Genomic DNA, 18803 nt, shown 5'->3' on the forward strand with positions numbered 1-18803 from the left:
AAAGAAAAGAAAAACAATGAAAACAAAAACTAAGCAAACAACCAGAACAGGAACAGAGCCAGAGAAATGGACATCACACAGAGGGAGTTCAGTGGGGAGAGGGAAGGGAGGAATGAGGGGAAAAGGTACAAGGAAGAAGAAGCATAATTAGTAGGCATAAAATAGTTGGGGACAGATAAAGATGGTATAGGAAACAGAGAACTCAAAGAACTTATATGTACAACTGTGGAATGAACTAAGTGGGGGGGAGGGAATGCTGGAGGGTTAACGGGGCAGGGTGGAAGTGGGATAAAGGAGGAAAAATGGGGAAAACTGTAATAGCATAATCAATAAAAATACTTAAAAATAAATCTCTTTTATAAGTTAAAAAAAAATAAGAATCAGAAGCCAGATTCAACCATCAGTGCACCCTGTGTCTTTTAACAAGTGACATCACTGCCATGAGTCTAAATTTTATCAAATAAAAAAATTAAGACTGGGAAAGATTAAACTTGAAGGTTTCAAAGAAAAGTGCAATTACATGGTTATGTAAGTGAAAACTGCTGTTTCTTATTTTCCACTTAGCTGAACTTACAATAGCAATCACTGATAACTGAATGCCTACTATGTTTCAGGTATTCAATCGTCTCAATTTACAACTACAATAAACTTAAAATGTAGGTACTATAAAAGCAAGGAAACATAGCAGAGAGACTGGCTTACCCAATTATTACACAGCTCATAAATGTTGGGGACTATACTGAGACCATGAATCAAAATCCCATGTTTTTTTCCTCCCATAAAAATTTCTATCATGTATCATTTACAAGCATTATTTTTACAGAAATCAAAATAGACATTAAAACCCAACTAATTTTTTTAAAGTAATGTCAATCCATCTTGAAACTCAAAATATCATAGCTGAAAATGTTCTTTATGTACTCACCTGGTGCAGGAGACGTTTCAGTTTGAGCAACTGAGTTTTTACAGCAGTACAATCCTGGACCATGTGCCGGAGGGTCATCTCATCCAGTATCACTGTGTTTTCAGGTACATCTACAAACATCTTCTGAGTCTGGAAAAAGGGGGTCCCTCCATAGCTTTCAAAATGACCCAAAGGAGATTCTCTGTAGGGAGAGCCTCTGGAAGAGCAGGAGAAGAATTTGGAAGTAAAAGATATACAACACAGTTTCAGAAAGAAATAAAGGTAATGAAATTATTGCAATGATTGCTACAATTCATTTATCATTATCACAAAGACTGACTTTTACTCACCTCGGACACCTAATTTGTTTCCAACTAGACAATCAGTACAATCAGTTCTAGTTGTCACTAGAATTATCTTCTGTACTCCCTTTTGTGTTTTTTTATACATAAACCTTAATCCTTAGGAACTTGAATAGAAAGAAAAAACTGGGGAAAGGCCTTGTCTGGAAAAAATTACTTATTTTTCTCTTTTCCTGCACTGTTTGTCTGCTTTTCATCTTTTGACTTAATTGGCCTCTTAAACATCACATTGTTTTTAAGCCCCTAAAACATGCTACCTATGTTAATACTCAGCTTTGACATACTGCCAGATTCCTATTCCTTGAAAGTTCCAGCAGATGAGACTGATGAATGCTTATTTCTTCATTTTTACATTGTTGATAAATCATCTTTTCCAACAAAGATTAAACAAGGTTTTATAAATTTTGTTTCCTAATCTTAAACTAAATTTTTAAAAAATCGACTCTAAAAACTTGTAAGGCTCCCTTAGTTTCATACAACATAAATTCTGAATAATTTAGAACTTTTTTGTTTGAACATTCAACACTAGGGATAATGTGGTTCACAGACATGGAAAACAATGTTTTAACCAGAAGTTATAACTACAGCAATTTAAAAGTACCGCATTCACATTACACATAATTTCACATGGTTCTTAAGACAAGAACATGCTGAAAAAATACTCTCTCCAATATCATGGCTACATTTTTTCACTATTAAAGTTAAATCCATGATTCATTAACTCTGCAAAAGTCATAATGCATTAAATTTCAACATATTGAAAAATCAGCCATATTGGATTTCTACTAAATTTTGTAGATTTAAACAAATATTCCCAAATCTCTAAATTTCAAATATTCAATATAAGATTTATTTTCACAGTGTTATTTTTGTCTGAAACTAATTCTCTGAAAGTACTTCAGGCCTGATTTTTCTTTTAATCCCCACAAAAGGTTTTTAAGATCTTTTAAATTGTTGATCCAAAGGTAAGATCTTAATTCATTCACATAATTCTGCTTCATTTTTATTGCTTCTAAATATGGTTGCATTATTAAATTTCAAATACTGATCTATGAATTAGTAGGCATTTACCATCCATGACTGACAATCTATACAGAGTGATGAAAAATATATGGAATAAAAAGTTAACAAAATAGTAAGACAAAAATATAGAGTCACCTAGCAAATAAATAGCAGAGATAATGAGTCGTGTTTTCAGAGAAAAAAGCTGACATATTTTCTTGGGTAGGAAAGAACTTTGGGATGAACTATAAAGTATGAGGTTTGAGTGACAAATGAAATGCAAAGGCTTTCTAGAAAAAGAAAAGTAATGACAAAGTGTAAGCATGATTTTTCAGGGACAAGGAGACTCTTAAATATAGCTTATGAGGCCAGAGAGATCTTGAATCCAATTTATTCTTCAACTTTATCCCTTAAAACATCTGCCTTTCTTAGATTGACATCTTAATCCACAGCAAATTACCTGAGATTGCCAAAGCATGGTATAATCTCCCTCATCTCCAAAACCATATCCTCAACCCCTCTGGACTTTTGGCCAGTCCACTCATCCTGTCCTTCACTGCACATGATCTGGAGAATGATTAACTTCTCTTCATCTTAAATTAGTTGGCATTTCCTCCAGGAAAGCTTCCTTAATCCCTTAAAACAGGGCCTGGTACTTCCATAAATGTCCTTATACAGCCCTCTACTGTATATTGTCAGAGTGTATTGTGTTCATTTGTCACCATGCCAAATTAGAAACTCCATGAAGACAAACTGTGTATTTTTCTCTCGATCAGAGACAGTTGGGTTTTTTGTTTGTTTTTGTTGCTGTTGTTTTCACTGAATGAGTAAGGAGCATTGATTTTAACCAGGGTGTTTTTTTTTAAGTTTCCTCTTAAAATTCTAAAATTCTTTAGTTATGACATTAAAAAGCAATACTTTATAATCTGGAAACAGTCACACTAAAAATTCCCAGACAATTGAGTTAAAGTTTAATTTTTAGTTTCCCAAGTAAGTCAAAGAAAAATGAGAGAGGGAAGAGACTGAAGGAAACTAGTCTACTGTCTACAGCATTAGAATCTGGTATGGACTAAGGGCTTATATCAGGTTGACATAAACATGAACTACATTCAAGGAACTAATGAATTAAAAACAGTTCAAAGGAAGTCAACAAGTCTTGATCATTAACTAAATACATGGATAAAAAATGGCATCTAGAAAAACCACAGCAATGTTAAAGAAACAGCTCTAGTTTAGGATTTAGGTTTAATTCCTGGCTGGCAGTAACTAGCTATTGAAAACACTATTTGGGGGCCACAGTTTCTTTAACTCTCAGTGTTCTCTACTACCTACCAAATAAGGTTCATATGCCTTAGGCTGCATTTTAAATACTTCCATCACAAGATGCAAACTAAACTTGTATCTTCTCCTAGTACTGAAATGCCCTTCCTCCAAAAGTTCTTCTTGATAAATGTGTATACATTACCACCTCTAATTAGACTGTAAGCCCTTTAAAAACAGGGCTATATTATCTTACTCATTTTTATATTGCCTACACAGATTATCTGAGTTCAAATACTAGCTCTGTCATTTACTAAATATATAACACAAAGGACAAGTTATTTTATCTGTGCTTCATTTTCCTGATCTATAAAATGAGGATAATAAGAGTACTCACTTCATTAGGTAGCTTTATGGATTAAATGGGGTAATATATGTTAAAGCTCAGAACAATGGCTGACATATAGTAAATGTTAAATAAAAACCAATTTCTATTGTATAACTATTATCAATAATTTCCAACTTCTTTATGTTGAATATTTTTTCTAACATAAATGTCAAAAGAATAATATACTGACATACACCCTTAAGCTACATTTCCCAATTGGTAAACACTGACACAATATGCTTCATACATGTATACCTAAATCATTACTAAATCTGACAGTAAGTTGGTTGTAACATAACACCTCACTAGAGGACCATTTGAAGTCTGCTGAAAAAAAAAATGGGTATAATTGAGAATGCCAAGAGTCAGAAGATGACAAAAATGGAACAGAAAGCAAATATATAATAAAAGTTATTTTCATAAAATAAAATAGCACTATTACAACAGGAGGGGAGAAAATAGGACAGAGAGAATTTGAAATTTCACACTGTGAGAAGATAATAAAGTTCTCATGAGAGAACCTGAACCTTTGATTTGAAATAGCAGATGAAACCACTTTCTAAGAGTGCAAGCAAAAATACAAATCCAGAGATGAAGACAAAGAAAGGTGAAAAAAATAAACATAAGACAAAAGAGGAATTACTAGATACCTCATATTAAGGTGACATGCACAAATTTGTATTTTATACAAATTTTAACAATCATGGGTTTCTAGTAGAGAAATTATATGGTGAAAGCAACAGAACACCGCATGCTGCTTTGCAGAATACACTCAAAGTCAGCAGTGTGTTAGCAAAGGCCACAAATGTGCCTTTGAGGTCTATATGGACAATTATTGGCCAGGTGGGATAGTAGATATGAGGAACTTAACCAATGTATGTATAAGTGAAAGCAAACATGAGTGCAGTGGTTATAGAAGCATGAGAAAGAAATGCCCACAATCACCAATATTATTTAACACTGTTCTATGAGTACAGCCAATAAAACCAACAAGAAAAAAAATCAGAATAACCACAGAAAGAAATCTCTAAGATATCAGCCTTTTTTAACCCATTAAAATATAATCCATATACAGCATCAGCACCTGATACTCAACACAAACATCTAATAACCACATTGCTGCATAATTACTTATAGTTTTAAAGGAATCTCCTAAAATTACATGGCTATAACTACATATTTCTTCTTCACTTCTATTCAAGCTTCTTGATTACCAATATGTGTAACTTTGTGCTTAAGGTTCATGATTCATAGGTTACACTGCCAAGTGGAGATGTGTGTGTGTGTGTGTGTGTGTGTGTGTGTGTGTAAGGGAGAGATTTTTCAAGAGAAAAAGAAAGGTCTTTTTCTTCATTTATTTAGTGAGTCACAATTTAAATTGTGACTTACAGAAGCCCAATTGTGACTAATCAGAACCTTAAAGTTAAATGTGTATATTTTCATGTTCATATTAATATTTCTTAAAGGCTTGATTCAATACAACCTCAATCAAAATCCCAACAAGTTATTTTATGGATATCAACAAAGTGACTTTAAAGTTTATATGAACAGGAAAAAGGCCCATAATAATCAACACAATATTGAAGAATAAAGCCAGAATACTAACTCTATCTGACTTTCAGACTTACTATATAAAGTCACAGTAATCAAAACAGTGTAGTACTGACTAAAGAATAGACAGATTAATAAACTAGAATAGTGTTCAGAAATACACCCACCTACATAGAGCAAACTGATCCTTGACAAAGAGCACAGCCAATTCAAAAGAGAGGACAATCTTTTCTACAAACAGTACTAGAACAACTGGACATTCATATGCAAAAGAAAAAAAAAGACCCTATATACCTTTCACAAACATTAACTAAAGTCAAAGACCTAAATGTAAAATGCAAAACTGTAAGATATCAAAGGAAAAAAACCAGGTGACCATGGGTTTTGCAATAACTTTTTAGATACAACACAAAAAGTACAATCCATGAAAGAAAAAAATGACAAGTTGGATTGCATAAAACTAAAAATGTCTGCTCTGTGAAAAACAACATTAAGCGAATGAAAAGACAAGCCTCAGACTGAGATGAAATATTTGTAAGATATATATCCGATAAAGGACTGGTATCTAAAATTTAAAGGAACTCAGAACTTCTGGTCAACATGGTAGTGCAGGCAGACATGGCTTGCTTTTTAACTCAACCATATCAAAATTACAACTAATATATAGAAAAACGAACATTTGGAACCATCAGAAATCGAGCTGAATAGAAGTCTGACAACTACAGAATTAAAGAAACCACATTCATACAGACTGGTAGGAGGGGTACAGATGTGGAATGGGCTGGTTCCACACCCATGTATGGTAGATAAAAATTCAGGGGGATATCTCGAAAACAAGGATATGTTTTGTTTAGCTCCATAACCAGGCCCCTCAGCCCAGGATTCCAGGGCCAGGAGGAGAAGTCCCCACAACTTCTGTCTGCAAAAACCAGAGTAGACTAAGTCCGTGGAAGAAACTGCTAGAGCCCCAAGCAGTTCCTCTTAAAGAACCTGCCCATGGACTCACCTACTCAGACTCACTCCCTCTGAGGTCTAGCACCGAGGTAGAAGCTTGAAAGGTACCAGTGGCTGAAGCATCTGGCATCAAGGTGAGCAAAAGCCATTGTCCCTTTTCTAAATTCTCCCCACACAGAACCACAGAGCCAGCAAGCTAGTGCGATATGTGCGACTCCACCAACCTGGCTAACACTGTTTGACCCATCCTGGAGATCCCCAGAGACTCTGCCCCATCCAACTTACTGGCCCACCCAAGCTGCTTTTCCATATGAATGAAGAGTCTTGGCTCATGCTTCACAACTTCCTAAATCCTCTGGAACAAGCAACAGCTGACAACAGTAAGTCCCAGGTTTGGCACTAGCAGCAGCCAGCCAAGGATACGTTTTGAGCCAAGCTATATTCACAGCTTGGCTTCACCTGGGAATCTCCTAGCCCAGCACAGGCAGCAGCCATCTCAGATTGCTTTATGGCTCAGTAGGGGTAGCCACAGGCAAAACACAGGTGGAGGCTGACTTTGGCCTGCACCACCCAGGAAACCCCAAGGCCAGCTATGGATTATGTGGGAACATCACCACCCTGCCCCTACATAGCTGATCCTCTATAGAGGCTGGAAATTGGTGGTAAGTGGTCACAGGCAATTCTTGCACCTGATTGGCCTAGGTAAATCCCTCCCATTGATCTGCCAACAGCAACCAAGACTCAACTACAGAGGAGGGTGTACTCAGCCAACACGAGGGAAGCACCTCAACTACCCAGCTTGGGTGATAGGGGAGGCTGTGCCAGCAACTGGACCCTACAGGACACCTACTACATTAGGCCACACTACCAAGACACAAAGTCAAAACAGCTCTACCTAATATATAGAAACAAACACAGGGAGGCTGCCAAAATGAGGAGACAAAGAAGCATGCCCCAAATGAAAGAACAGATCAAAACTCCAGAAAAAGAGCTAAAGAAAATGGAGATAAGCAATCTATCAGATGCAGAGTTCAAAATACTAGTTATAAAGATGCTCAAGGAACTTAGTGAGGCCCACAGCAACATAAAAAAGATGCATTCAGAAACAAAGGATACACTAATTGAAATAAAGAACAATGTACAGGGAAATAATAGTAGAGTTGAGGAAGCTGAGAATCAATGATTTGAAACACAAGGAAGAAAAAAAACAACCAATCAGAACAAGAAAGAAAAGTGAACCCAAATAAACAAGGATAGTGTAGGCAGGCTCTGGGACAACTTCAAAGAGGCCCAACATTCACATTATAGGGTTGCCAGTAAGAGAAGGGGAAGAGCAAGAAACTGTAAATCTATTTGAAAAGATAATGAAAAAAGACTTCCCTAATTTGGTGAAGGAAATAGACATCAAATCCAGGAAGCACAGGGAGTTCCAAACAAGATGGATGCAAAGAGGCCCACTCCAAGACATATCATAAAATGCCAAAGATTAACAATAAAAAGTATCTTAAAAGCAGCAGAGGAAAAGCAGTTAATTTACGTAGGGGAGTTCCCATAAGACCGTCAGCTGATTTCTTAAAAGAAGTTTTCCAGGCTAGAAGGGACTGGCAAGAAGTATTCAAAGTCATGAAAAGCATGGATCTACAACCTAGATTACTCTATCCAGCAAAGCTATCATTTAGAATTGAAGGACAGATAAAGAGCTTCCCAGACAAGAAAAAACTAAAGGCATTCATCATCACCAAACTATTATTATATGAAATTTTAAAGGGATTTATTTAAGAAAAAGAAGATCAAAACTATGAACAATAAAATGGCAATAAATACATATCAACAATTGAATGTAAAAAAACAAACTGAGTAAACAGGAAGAACAGAGACAGAATCATGGATACAGAGAGTGTTTTGATGGCTGCCAGATGGGTTTGGAGGAATGGGTGAAGAGGTGAGGGGATTCAGAAGTATAAATAGGCCCTAGCTGGTGTGGCTCAGTGGATTGAGCACCAGTCTGCAAACCAAAGAGTCACTGGTTTGATTCCCAGTCAGAGCACATGCCTGGGTTGTGGACCAGTTCCGCAGTAGGGGGCATGCAAGAGGAAATCACACATTGATGTTTCTCTCCCTCTTCTTTCTCCCTCCCTTCCCCTCTGTCTGAAAATAAATAAAATCTTTAAAAAAATTTTTTAAAAAGAAGTACAAATAGGTAGTTACAGAATAGCCATGGTAATATAAATACAGTACAGGTATTGGAGTAGCCAAAGAACTTGTATGCATGACCCATGGACATGAACAATGGTGGGGTGGGGTGCCTGAGGGAATGAGGGGTGCTGAATGAAGGGGGGCAAGGGGGAAAATCAGGACAATTGTAATAAATAATTTATAATTAAAAATAAAATATACAAAGAACTCTTAAAATTCAACAAGGAAACAAGTCAATTTAAAAATGAGCAAATATAAACAAACATCTAACTATACAATATGTACAGATAGCAAATAAGCATACAAAAAAATTCAACATTACATATCATTAGGAAAATGCAAATTAAAACAATGAGATATAACTACACGCCTATCAGAATGGTTAAAATGCAAAACACAAAACCAAATTCTGATGAGGATGTGTAGCAATAGCAACTCTCTTCAATGTACAGCCACTTTGCAAGACACTTTGGAATTTTCTTACCAAACTAAAATTTTACTATGTGGTCCAGCAATTGTGCTTCTTGTTTTTACCAAAAGAAGGTGAAAACTTACGCACAAGTGTTTAGCACAGCTTTATTCATAATTGCCAGTTTTTGAAGCAATTAAGATGTTCTTTAGTAGATGAATGGATAAACAAATTGCAGTACATCCATACAATGGACTGTTATATAGATGTAAAAAGAAATAAGCTACCAATTCATGAAAACATAGGGAGTAACCTTAAATGCATATTGCTAAGTGAAAACATCCAACTTCAAAAGGCTACATACTGTCCATTTCCAGCTACATGGCATTCTGGACAATGCAAACCTACAGAGACAATAAAAGGATTAGTGTTTGACAGGAGTATTGCTAAGGGTGGTAAGGCTGGGGAAGGGGAGGGGATGAATAGCTAGAGGACATAGGATTTCAAGGGCAGTGAAATTATTTTGTATGACATAGTAATGGTAGATATATGCCTTTATACATTTGCCAAAGCCTACAGAATATACACACAAAGAATGAATCTCAATGTAAACTATGAATGTTAATAATAATGTATCAATATTGACACATCAGTTGTAACAACTAATGCAAGATGTTAATAATAAGAGAAACTGTATAAAAGAAGGTGAGGGAGTACATGAGAACTCTGTATGCTTAATATTTTTGTAAACCTAGAGCTGCTATAAAAATGAAGCCTATTAATTAAAACAAAGGGAAAAAATGACAATGAAAAGGAAGTACTTCCAGAATGGCAGAATAAATATCTCCAAAAATTCACTCTTCCATTAAAGCACTGAGAACACTGGCAAATTAGTCAAAATCAACTTTTTCAGACTCTATAAATCAGTCTAATCCTTGCAACAATGAAGGAGCACTTATTAAAACAAACAAACAAACAAACAAACAGCTGAATCTTGGTGAGGCCAACAAACTGAGGCATTTTAATTTATTCTACTGCCATATCTACCTCACTAGCTCTGTGGTAGCTTGAAAAACAAGTCTTACAAGTGTGGCAGCTATGAAATTCAGCAATCACTAGGGGATGGGCTGGTGGGCTGGGAGGTAAACTGTGTTGGAAACTCAAAAAACACCATTTCTAGACAACTGTTACTATGTGACCTTAACTGGCACCTCCCTAGAAAAGGCCCATTCACAGCATTTGTAGTTGACCTGATTAGGAATTCATTCTGTGGAAACAGCCTTATCTATTGTGTATTTGTTAAAAACATTTTTTAAAAATCAGTGACAATTGTTTAAAATTCCAGTTGCCTGAGACAATGATACCAACTGGGGCAAACAAGATAACCAAAAAACGTCTACTAAGGAAAGCCTGAGGAATGAGATATCTACAGGAGGTTTTGAAATGCTCTAATATATTCTTGGGCATAGAGAAGGACATGCACATATATAGGGATATGTGCACCTTTGGCCATCTTGAGCCTCTGAGCAAGCAGGAAATGAAAGCTAAGGCAAAACTACAAATTGCTTACCAGGTTGTTGAAGGTTTCTCTAAACATACACACATAAAGAGCTCCTTGGCAAAGGCTGGAATACTTATTGGTTCAAGGCATTAGCTCATAATCATTAGCTCAACAAACTCTAAAATATGATAGGCTAAAAGACAGACACATCATAGCTATAAGCTTAAAGCCAAAGAAAAAGTGAGAATGCTGAACACAGAAAAAGTAAACTATTATGTAGAAGACATATTCAATAAAATTAACAGCTGATTTTTCATCAGAAAGCAAAGGAGTTGGAATGTTAAAAAACTATCAACCAAGAATTCAATATGCAGTAAAACTATCCTTCAAAACTAAAAGAAATTAAAACATTCCCTTGCAGACAAAAACTGAGAGTTTGTTCCTATCAGACATTCCTTATAAAATATATCGAAGTTAAAAACTTCAATACCTCCTTCTCATTAATGGACAGAACTAGGAAGAAGGTCAGCAAGGAAACAGAAGACCTGAACAGCAGTACAAACTAACAAAACCTAAAAGACATCTATAGGACATCTGTGGAGATGAAACTACTAATCAAAAAACTTGCCACAAAGAAATGCCCAGGCCCAAACCTCTACACTGGTGAATTCTACAAAACATTCAGTGAAGAATTAACACAAATCTTTTACAAATTCTTCTAAAAACAGAAATTTAAAAAACATTTACCAACTCAATCTATGTGATCATAATACCAAAACCACACAAAAACATCTCAAGAAAACAAAAGATCAATATTTATTATGTCTACATAAAAATTCTCAACAAAATACTAACAAACTGAATCCAGCAACATATAAAAGGATTATATACCATGACTACGTAGGATTTATACGAGAAATGCAAGGTTGCTATCAGTCAATGTCATACAACAAATTAAGAGAATGAAGGAAAAATTATTTTAACAGACACAAATTTCATTTGACAAAATCCAATACCCTTTCATAATAAAAACATTTAACAAATGAATAGAAGGGAACTTCCCCAACCTGATGGAGTATGTATGAAAAACCCACAGCTAACAACATATTTAACAACAAAAGACTGAATGCTGTAATCCTCATGTGAGACATAAGACGCAGATGGCTGCTCTCACCACTCCTATTCAACATGGTACTGGAGGTTCTAGCCATAGTAATTATGCTGGCGAGAAAAAAAGAAAAGTATCCAGATTGGAAAGAAAAAAGTATAACTATTTCTAGTCTCAGATGACATGATCTTGTATATAGAAAAGCCTAAGGAACTAAAGAGCCAGAGGGTTATATGAGCTATGTATATGAACATTAGAAGCCCTTAGGATTGTGGCAAAGCTTACAATAAAGAGGGAAAGTGAGTCAAAGGCCAAGATGTTGTAAGCTACAGTATGGACCAGTAAGGAGGAGCTGATACAGCCAAATACCCTAAGTGTCAAAGGAAAGAGACTGAGTAGTAATTCATTTAGAAGTAGCAATGAGAAGTAAACCCAAGACCCTACTCGAAACTCTAAAGAACTAAAGTAACTAAAAAATAAGAATTCTCCATTTTAAGAATGCTAGTGGGGAATCACTACATTTGGGAAAGAGGTTTCAATTTCAATCAGAAAATGTACAAAAAGAGGTCAATGTGTGAGTTTGTTAAGATCTGAGAGAATTCCATATAGCATAATAGAAAGTATAGGGAAAAAGGGAGGTCGGGAAGAACAGAGGAGCGAAAAATTAGGCCAAGTGAAAAGAGAGCACAGTATTATAATAAAAATACAGGTCCCCAACTTAGGGTGGTTCTAATTACAATTTTTCAAATTGATGATGGGATGAACGTGGTATATGTTCAGTAGAAATCGTACTGAGAATTTTGAATTTTGATCTTTTCCTGGACTAGAAATACATGGTACAATACTCTCTCATGATGCTGGGCAGCAGCAGTAAGCCACAATTCCAGTCAGCCACATGATCACAAGGGTAAACCACCAATACTCTGTAGTGTATTCATTGTGTTAGGTGATTTTGTCCAACTGAAGGCTAATGTAAGTGTTCTAAGCACCCTTCAGGTAGGCTAAACTAAGCTATGATGTTAGGTAGGTTAGGTGTATTAAATACATTTTTGACTTATGACATTTTCAACTGACAAAGAGTTTAACAGAACTTAACTCCATCATAAATTGAAAATTTTGTATATGGAAGTAGATCAGTGTTTCTGAACCACCAGTCCCCTGAGTTATGGATAAGACATAATCCTATAATTATGACAATGTCAGAAACTGAAGGACAGACAGGACAGGGAACCAACACCCAAGAAGTCATAGAATGGAAAGAGAAACTTTTATACATGCAATATTAAAAACGATCTGGGATTAGTACACCAAACCTTTTTATATCAAGGCACAGAGAGAAAATGATAGTTTTTTTTTTTAAAGATTTTATTTATTTATTTTTAGAGAGGGAAGGGAGGGAGATAGAGAGAGAGAGAGAAACATCAATGTGTGGTTGTGCTGGGGGTTATGGCCTGCAACCCAGGTATGTGCCCTGGCAGGGAATCGAACCTGCGACACTTTGGTTCACAGCCCACGCTCAATCCACTGAGCTACGCCAGCCAGGGCAGAAAATGATAGTTTTAAGGTATGCTGGAGTCAGGGTTGTATTGCACAAGGAATCTCTCTCTACCACCCATCCCCATAACTAGCTCTAGGGGTCTAGATGTAGCAAACTCCAAATGAAATGATTAACTTAACTCTTCATGACAAAATGGTATGCCATAGCATATGTGTTGGAAAATTCTGCGCTACATGAGTCATATTAGAAACCCCCAAGAATGCTCTGCATTTCTCTCTCTTCATTAAGAATTACCAATGTGGATGATCCACAAATCACTAGTCCTTCAAAATACATTGTATAGAAGAGATTTGCAGTCATACGTTTTGGGAAATGGCTACATATTCTATCTTTTCCCACCTTGTGCAAAATCACAATACTATATACATTAAAGGCACTGTGGAGTCTATTGAAAACCTCATTTAACTTTGCTTAATTTGTTCATTCCCCCACTCATCTGATTAGCGATATCTACACCTACTGACATCCAGGAAAATTATTTTTGGAAAAGGTGGCTTAACTTTTCTGACAGATAAACTAATCAGCCTCAGCTTGATCATTCCCAAGGACAGAGATTACCGCCACCAGGTAATCTGTTCCATTTGTATAGTCTGATTAATAGCCTCTTACTTTAAGCTGAAATTTGCTACCCTTTATCTTAAATTGCACAGTTTTGCTATCTACAGTTAGAAATCACACCTATTCATTCCTCCAAATGACCTAGCAATCCAGTTCTAAATGTAGAGTAGTTCTCTGAAAATGCCACACTATTTCATAAGTGGTTTTGCACGTTACTTTTTTCATCTGAATATTCATCCTTCTCCTACAGAAACCACTCCTCTGCAATCTCTACAGTCATACTTATCAGTTCAACAGTAACTTCCTTTATATACCACTATCCCAGACAACAACCAGTTGCTGCTTGCTTCTACAGTCCTGTAGATACCACTCTATTGAAGCACATGTCATCACTACCCTACACTAATACTGCATTATAACTATCAACAATCTGTCACTCCCACAGACTCAACACCCTGTCAGCAGGAAGTATCTACTACTCATCTTTTTATGGAATGGAAGAGGCACATGAATCTTCTACCTAACCAATAATTGCAATGATTCCAACTGAGCCCACACACTGCATAATTCATTTTATCATCTTCAAAACAATGCTTCAAGAAGCTATTACCATTCCACAGCTCTCACGCAATATACAAATTTATCCCAGCTTGAGAATTGAGCGGAGTTCAACATATAAGTTCTCAATGAATATTTGTGAAATGGTTGAAGAAATCTTATCTGAAGTATAAGCAATGGTTCACATTTTAGTTAGACTTCTAAATTTTCATAATCAAGCCTTAAATTTACCTTTTTATATACCAACCATCAAAGATGAGGGAAGTAAAATCTTCAAATGAAGACTATCTTTACATCAGATTTGTGTGTGATAATACCAACTCTCTGACGTCCACTCCTCATCAAAAGCCCAGATGTGAGAAACAGAACAGCCAAAATAATGACTGAGAGGATATGTACTACATGCATTCTTTCAAATCTGCTAAATTTTATCCTTACATCAAATTATACCTACAGAAAGATCTTTAGTTGGACATCATTTCATGACACACTGTAGAACCACCTTTTCTCACTTGGACTAAAGTTCTCTGCAGCTTACTGAAGAACATAAGTAAGAAATGAACTTAAGGAATTTATCATTATTTCTACTTTGGGAAGCTCTCTGAGACCTGCCCACTATATCACAAGGCATTTTCCTTACAAGAATGCATACAAAGCAATCTTTTTTAGGTTTCTGTCTCATAAAAGCCAATCTTTTCAGGAGAAATGTGACCTTTATTTTATGTATTCTGTAACTCTCATAATAGATCAAGTTTTGTTCTTTGCTTTTGCTGCAAGGAATGTTACAGCCAAAATTTTTTTCTTACTTCAAGAATTAAATGAGGCCATATGTTTCCCTTCCACTACTTCTTTTCCCAATTGTATTACTTGTATTGTAAATTAGCTCCAAAATAACCTCAACTCCCCAGTGGAACACAAGGAGAGTGAAAAGGAAAAAGAAATTAACAGCTACCACTGGGTGCCTACTGTAAGCCAGGCAGGCACCCGATCCTTAAACAGTGAGGAAAAGTTATTATAAGCTATACTCTACAAATGATAAACTGAAGTACAGAGGGTTTAAATAAACCACTTAAACTTATAAAGCTAATATGTGCCAGGCCAGGGTTTGATCCCAGAGCTGAATGACTACAGAGCCATATTGTACATAAGGTCTAAACAAATCAAAGATTACTATGCTATGCTTTGAAAGGAACAGAATTCTAGCACTGCACAGTACTTTCTTTTGTTTTCTATAGTACTTGAGAAATTTTAAAACTTCAACTTCTATATGCCAAAGATTTGGCACTAATTCTACATTATTCAAAAAACAACAAATTTCAACAAAGTCAACATTTAATCATTTGCGAATGAGAACTAGAAAATCACACCAAAACTTAAAGTCCAAATAGCAGACATAAATAAAATATTTATACTTATGATAAAGTTAACAAAAAAAGATTCGAGCCAAAAGAAAAAATTAGACATGCTATTCTAAATAGTACCACATTTAGTACCACAAATAGTACTACAAATCCTGCATGTTCATGTTTAACTTGCAATGTTTATTGATGTCCACTAAAAACCAGGCCCCACCCAAAAATAAGATTTTCAGGGGAGAGGTAAAGGGGAAATTATGACTCAAAATTAATCAGAAGATAGAAAATTAGACTCACCTGCTCAAGTCACTTTTTCCATGGTGATGATAGCGGTCAGGATGGCTGAGGTGGTAATGTTCCTGTCCACTCCATCTCTGGGGTGGCCTTTTCCAAAATCCTTCCTGAGACTGCCGGACACTTCTGTCTGATCGATCAAAGCGATTCATATTGTCACGCTCCACTAGGCAGATTCAAAAGTAAAACAGTATAAATGCGTACATACTCTATAAAAACTAATTACTTATAGTTTGGCCATTATGCTGCTGAAATTATAAAACATTCTAAAAAATATCAATCATTTGTTAGCTAATCACAAAATCAAGATTTCCAGAAGAAAAATAACCAGTTCTTTGGTAAAAACTGGAGTTTATATCATTTGAACTGAAGAAAATTATTAAACCTTCATATCACAGTCACTTAATAATTAATGGTCCCAGTTTTAAAACAAGCAAATTATACTTGAAGTCAACATTATACATTTTAAATACCAATAATCAGTTTTAAGTGGTTTCATCATTACCACTAGTTGGTTCTGACTTCATAATGAAAATAAGATTTTAAGTCTAGTAGAGAATTCATTTCTAAAAATGAATGTCACAATTTATTTTCCCTGATTTCAAGAAGCACAAATTAGCTTTTCATCACAAACAAATCATATTTTTTAATTAAGCTCACAGTTTTACAAAGACGCTTCGATCTGCCTGCAGTAAAGCTTGTTCAATAAGTTTAAAATGCCACGGAAAACAAAGCCAGTACTTTGCAGCAACAAATAGTACACTCCCTGAAATCCAAATGCCACAAAAACACGAGAAGAATCTCTCTGAAATACCCCAAGCTTCTCCTTCACTTACCCAAACACTTTTTCCTCACATATCTGAGCACTCACTAAGAGAGTTACTTTGTACAAGGGAGACATTGTGTTGCCTGCTGCCTACTCCGACATAGTTGCACACAAGGCACTGACAAACAGGCCTTCCTTCCTGCTTGATTCCCAGCCCTCCCTGTGGGAAGCCAGCCCAGTTTACCCTGTGATTCCATCTTCGCCCAATGCTTACATAGCTACTGAGTTAGGACTGTTACTAAAAATATAACTCAACACTAATCCAAGCTAGGAACAGGAAAGGATTCTGTAGTTTGAGAATTATTACACAAGAAAGTTCTTATCCTGCATGTTCAGAATTCCTTGTGATAAAAAAGCTTTAAACATCAGTGTAATCCCTTATTTAAAAAGAAAACCTCATTATTTAAGTGACTGTTTTCACTTAATTTAAAACTTGAATTTGAAATGCAGAGTTTCATTACGGTATACCAGATGGAAAACAAACTTTCACACTCCAAAGAAAAAAGGATGCACTTAAAGTATAGATGTTCATTCTCATGTACACTGAACTCACTGTAACATATTTCTTCTAAATGCATAATTCAAATAACATTTTAAAAGACACTGAAATTTTGTTTGAATTCATTAGACGAATCAATTTTGGGAAAACAACTGTATGTTTTATAGTTTTTAAAAAGACTTTTTTAAGAAAAAAATTTAAAAGAAGCCTTACATTGGAAATTATTTCAAACAGTTTCTTATAAATTAAAATCTATTTTTTAAAATTCAATTATAGAAAACCAGCCTGATAGGTAAATAAAAGCATGGTGACCATGATGCCCCCCCCCCCCAAAAAAAATCATTAGTAGAAAATGAAATTACAAAAAAAAAATCTAAAAATAACCCTACAAAGGCATAAAACTGTGTTTAATTTATATCTGTATCATACTCATAGACTTGGTTAAGTTCCTTAAGTATTTCTACATGGCATTAAAATGTTAACGTTAGTTTAAGCAATTCTATACCGCTAAGGGATAATCTATACCTACTTTTAAATGTTCTGAGTTCATATTTTTTTCAAGTCAGGCAAATAAAATTCAACTCACTCCCCACACAAGAAATTCTATAATAACATCTGATATGTAATTAGCACATCATCAACACAGTGCACAGAGTAACAAGAAGCAAACAAACCAGGCGAACAGGTCAGAAGATAAGATTAAATACTGTGGGAAATTATAATGCAAAAATGGATGTGAGGGCTTTTCTGTTTACTAAAGGTTGTTGGTACTATACACAGCCTTTAAATTAAAGTACCTTTATTGAAATATGAATTCAAACTTGGGCATAATGAAAAATGAGTACTAGAAACAAACATTTGTCATGACCAAAAAAGATGACTGGTAGAAATTGAGAAAGAGAGGCTTACTTCTCAGAGATAAGACTGTTCCAAGATTTTGTAGGACAGGTCCTGCTATACTTCTACTTGAGGCTCCCATCAGTTGCATCTTAATATACTTTAAAATGTTACTAAGAAGATAATGTGAAGTAACATCAGTGGTAGTTTCTGAAAAAAGGTTGAGTTCTCCAAAAGAGTTAAAGAAATAATATAGAAAGAAAATGAAAGCAAATAAAATTACAAAATGGAGATAAATCGAAACTAGTTTTCACAGCCAATAAAGAAACGAGACAAAGAAGACTATGAAAGGAAATAAATCCTGAATGTGTGATATCATAGGAAATGATGGGGCAAACCTACAAGCATCCTGGTTTGGAAAAGTTTTAATCTAATATGCTGATCAAAACTATCTATACATAGTGGATTCAGCCCTAGCTGTGAGTTTATGACTAATGAATAAAGGTCTTTTGAAGGAGGTTCCCAGCTCCCAATGTAAAAGGCAACACATTTTAGTACATAGGCTTTTTTTACTCTAAGTAGGAGACAGATAATACCAGGATTTCTACGCTCTGAGGAGGCAAAGAAAATCTAACACAGCTAACTGACAGGTATGGCAATATGGAGATGCCTATGTCTAACAC

At 35.4% G+C, this 18803-nt stretch overlaps 1 protein-coding gene across 10 annotated transcripts in view; it reads right to left on the reverse strand.

The window, feature by feature from the left end:
• CCSER2 (coiled-coil serine rich protein 2) overlaps positions 1-18803 on the reverse strand; it is a 220377-nt gene that overhangs the window by 99710 nt on the left and 101864 nt on the right. For 4 of the 10 annotated variants that reach the window (XM_036026727.1, XM_036026728.1, XM_036026724.1 and 1 more), the window contains 2 exons: positions 15962-16133; positions 926-1121 (listed from right to left, as the gene is read on the reverse strand). In XM_036026727.1, coding sequence (XP_035882620.1) covers positions 926-1121; positions 15962-16133 — 368 coding nt within the window. Of the gene's footprint in view, positions 1-925; positions 1122-15961; positions 16134-16794; positions 17301-18803 lie in introns of those variants that run through there. The other 6 variants (XM_028511321.2, XM_036026729.1, XM_028511324.2 and 3 more) reach the window with 4 other exon arrangements.

The sequence above is a fragment of the Phyllostomus discolor genome, chromosome 5, assembly GCF_004126475.2.
Source record: "Phyllostomus discolor isolate MPI-MPIP mPhyDis1 chromosome 5, mPhyDis1.pri.v3, whole genome shotgun sequence".
Lineage (NCBI taxonomy): Eukaryota > Metazoa > Chordata > Mammalia > Chiroptera > Phyllostomidae > Phyllostomus > Phyllostomus discolor.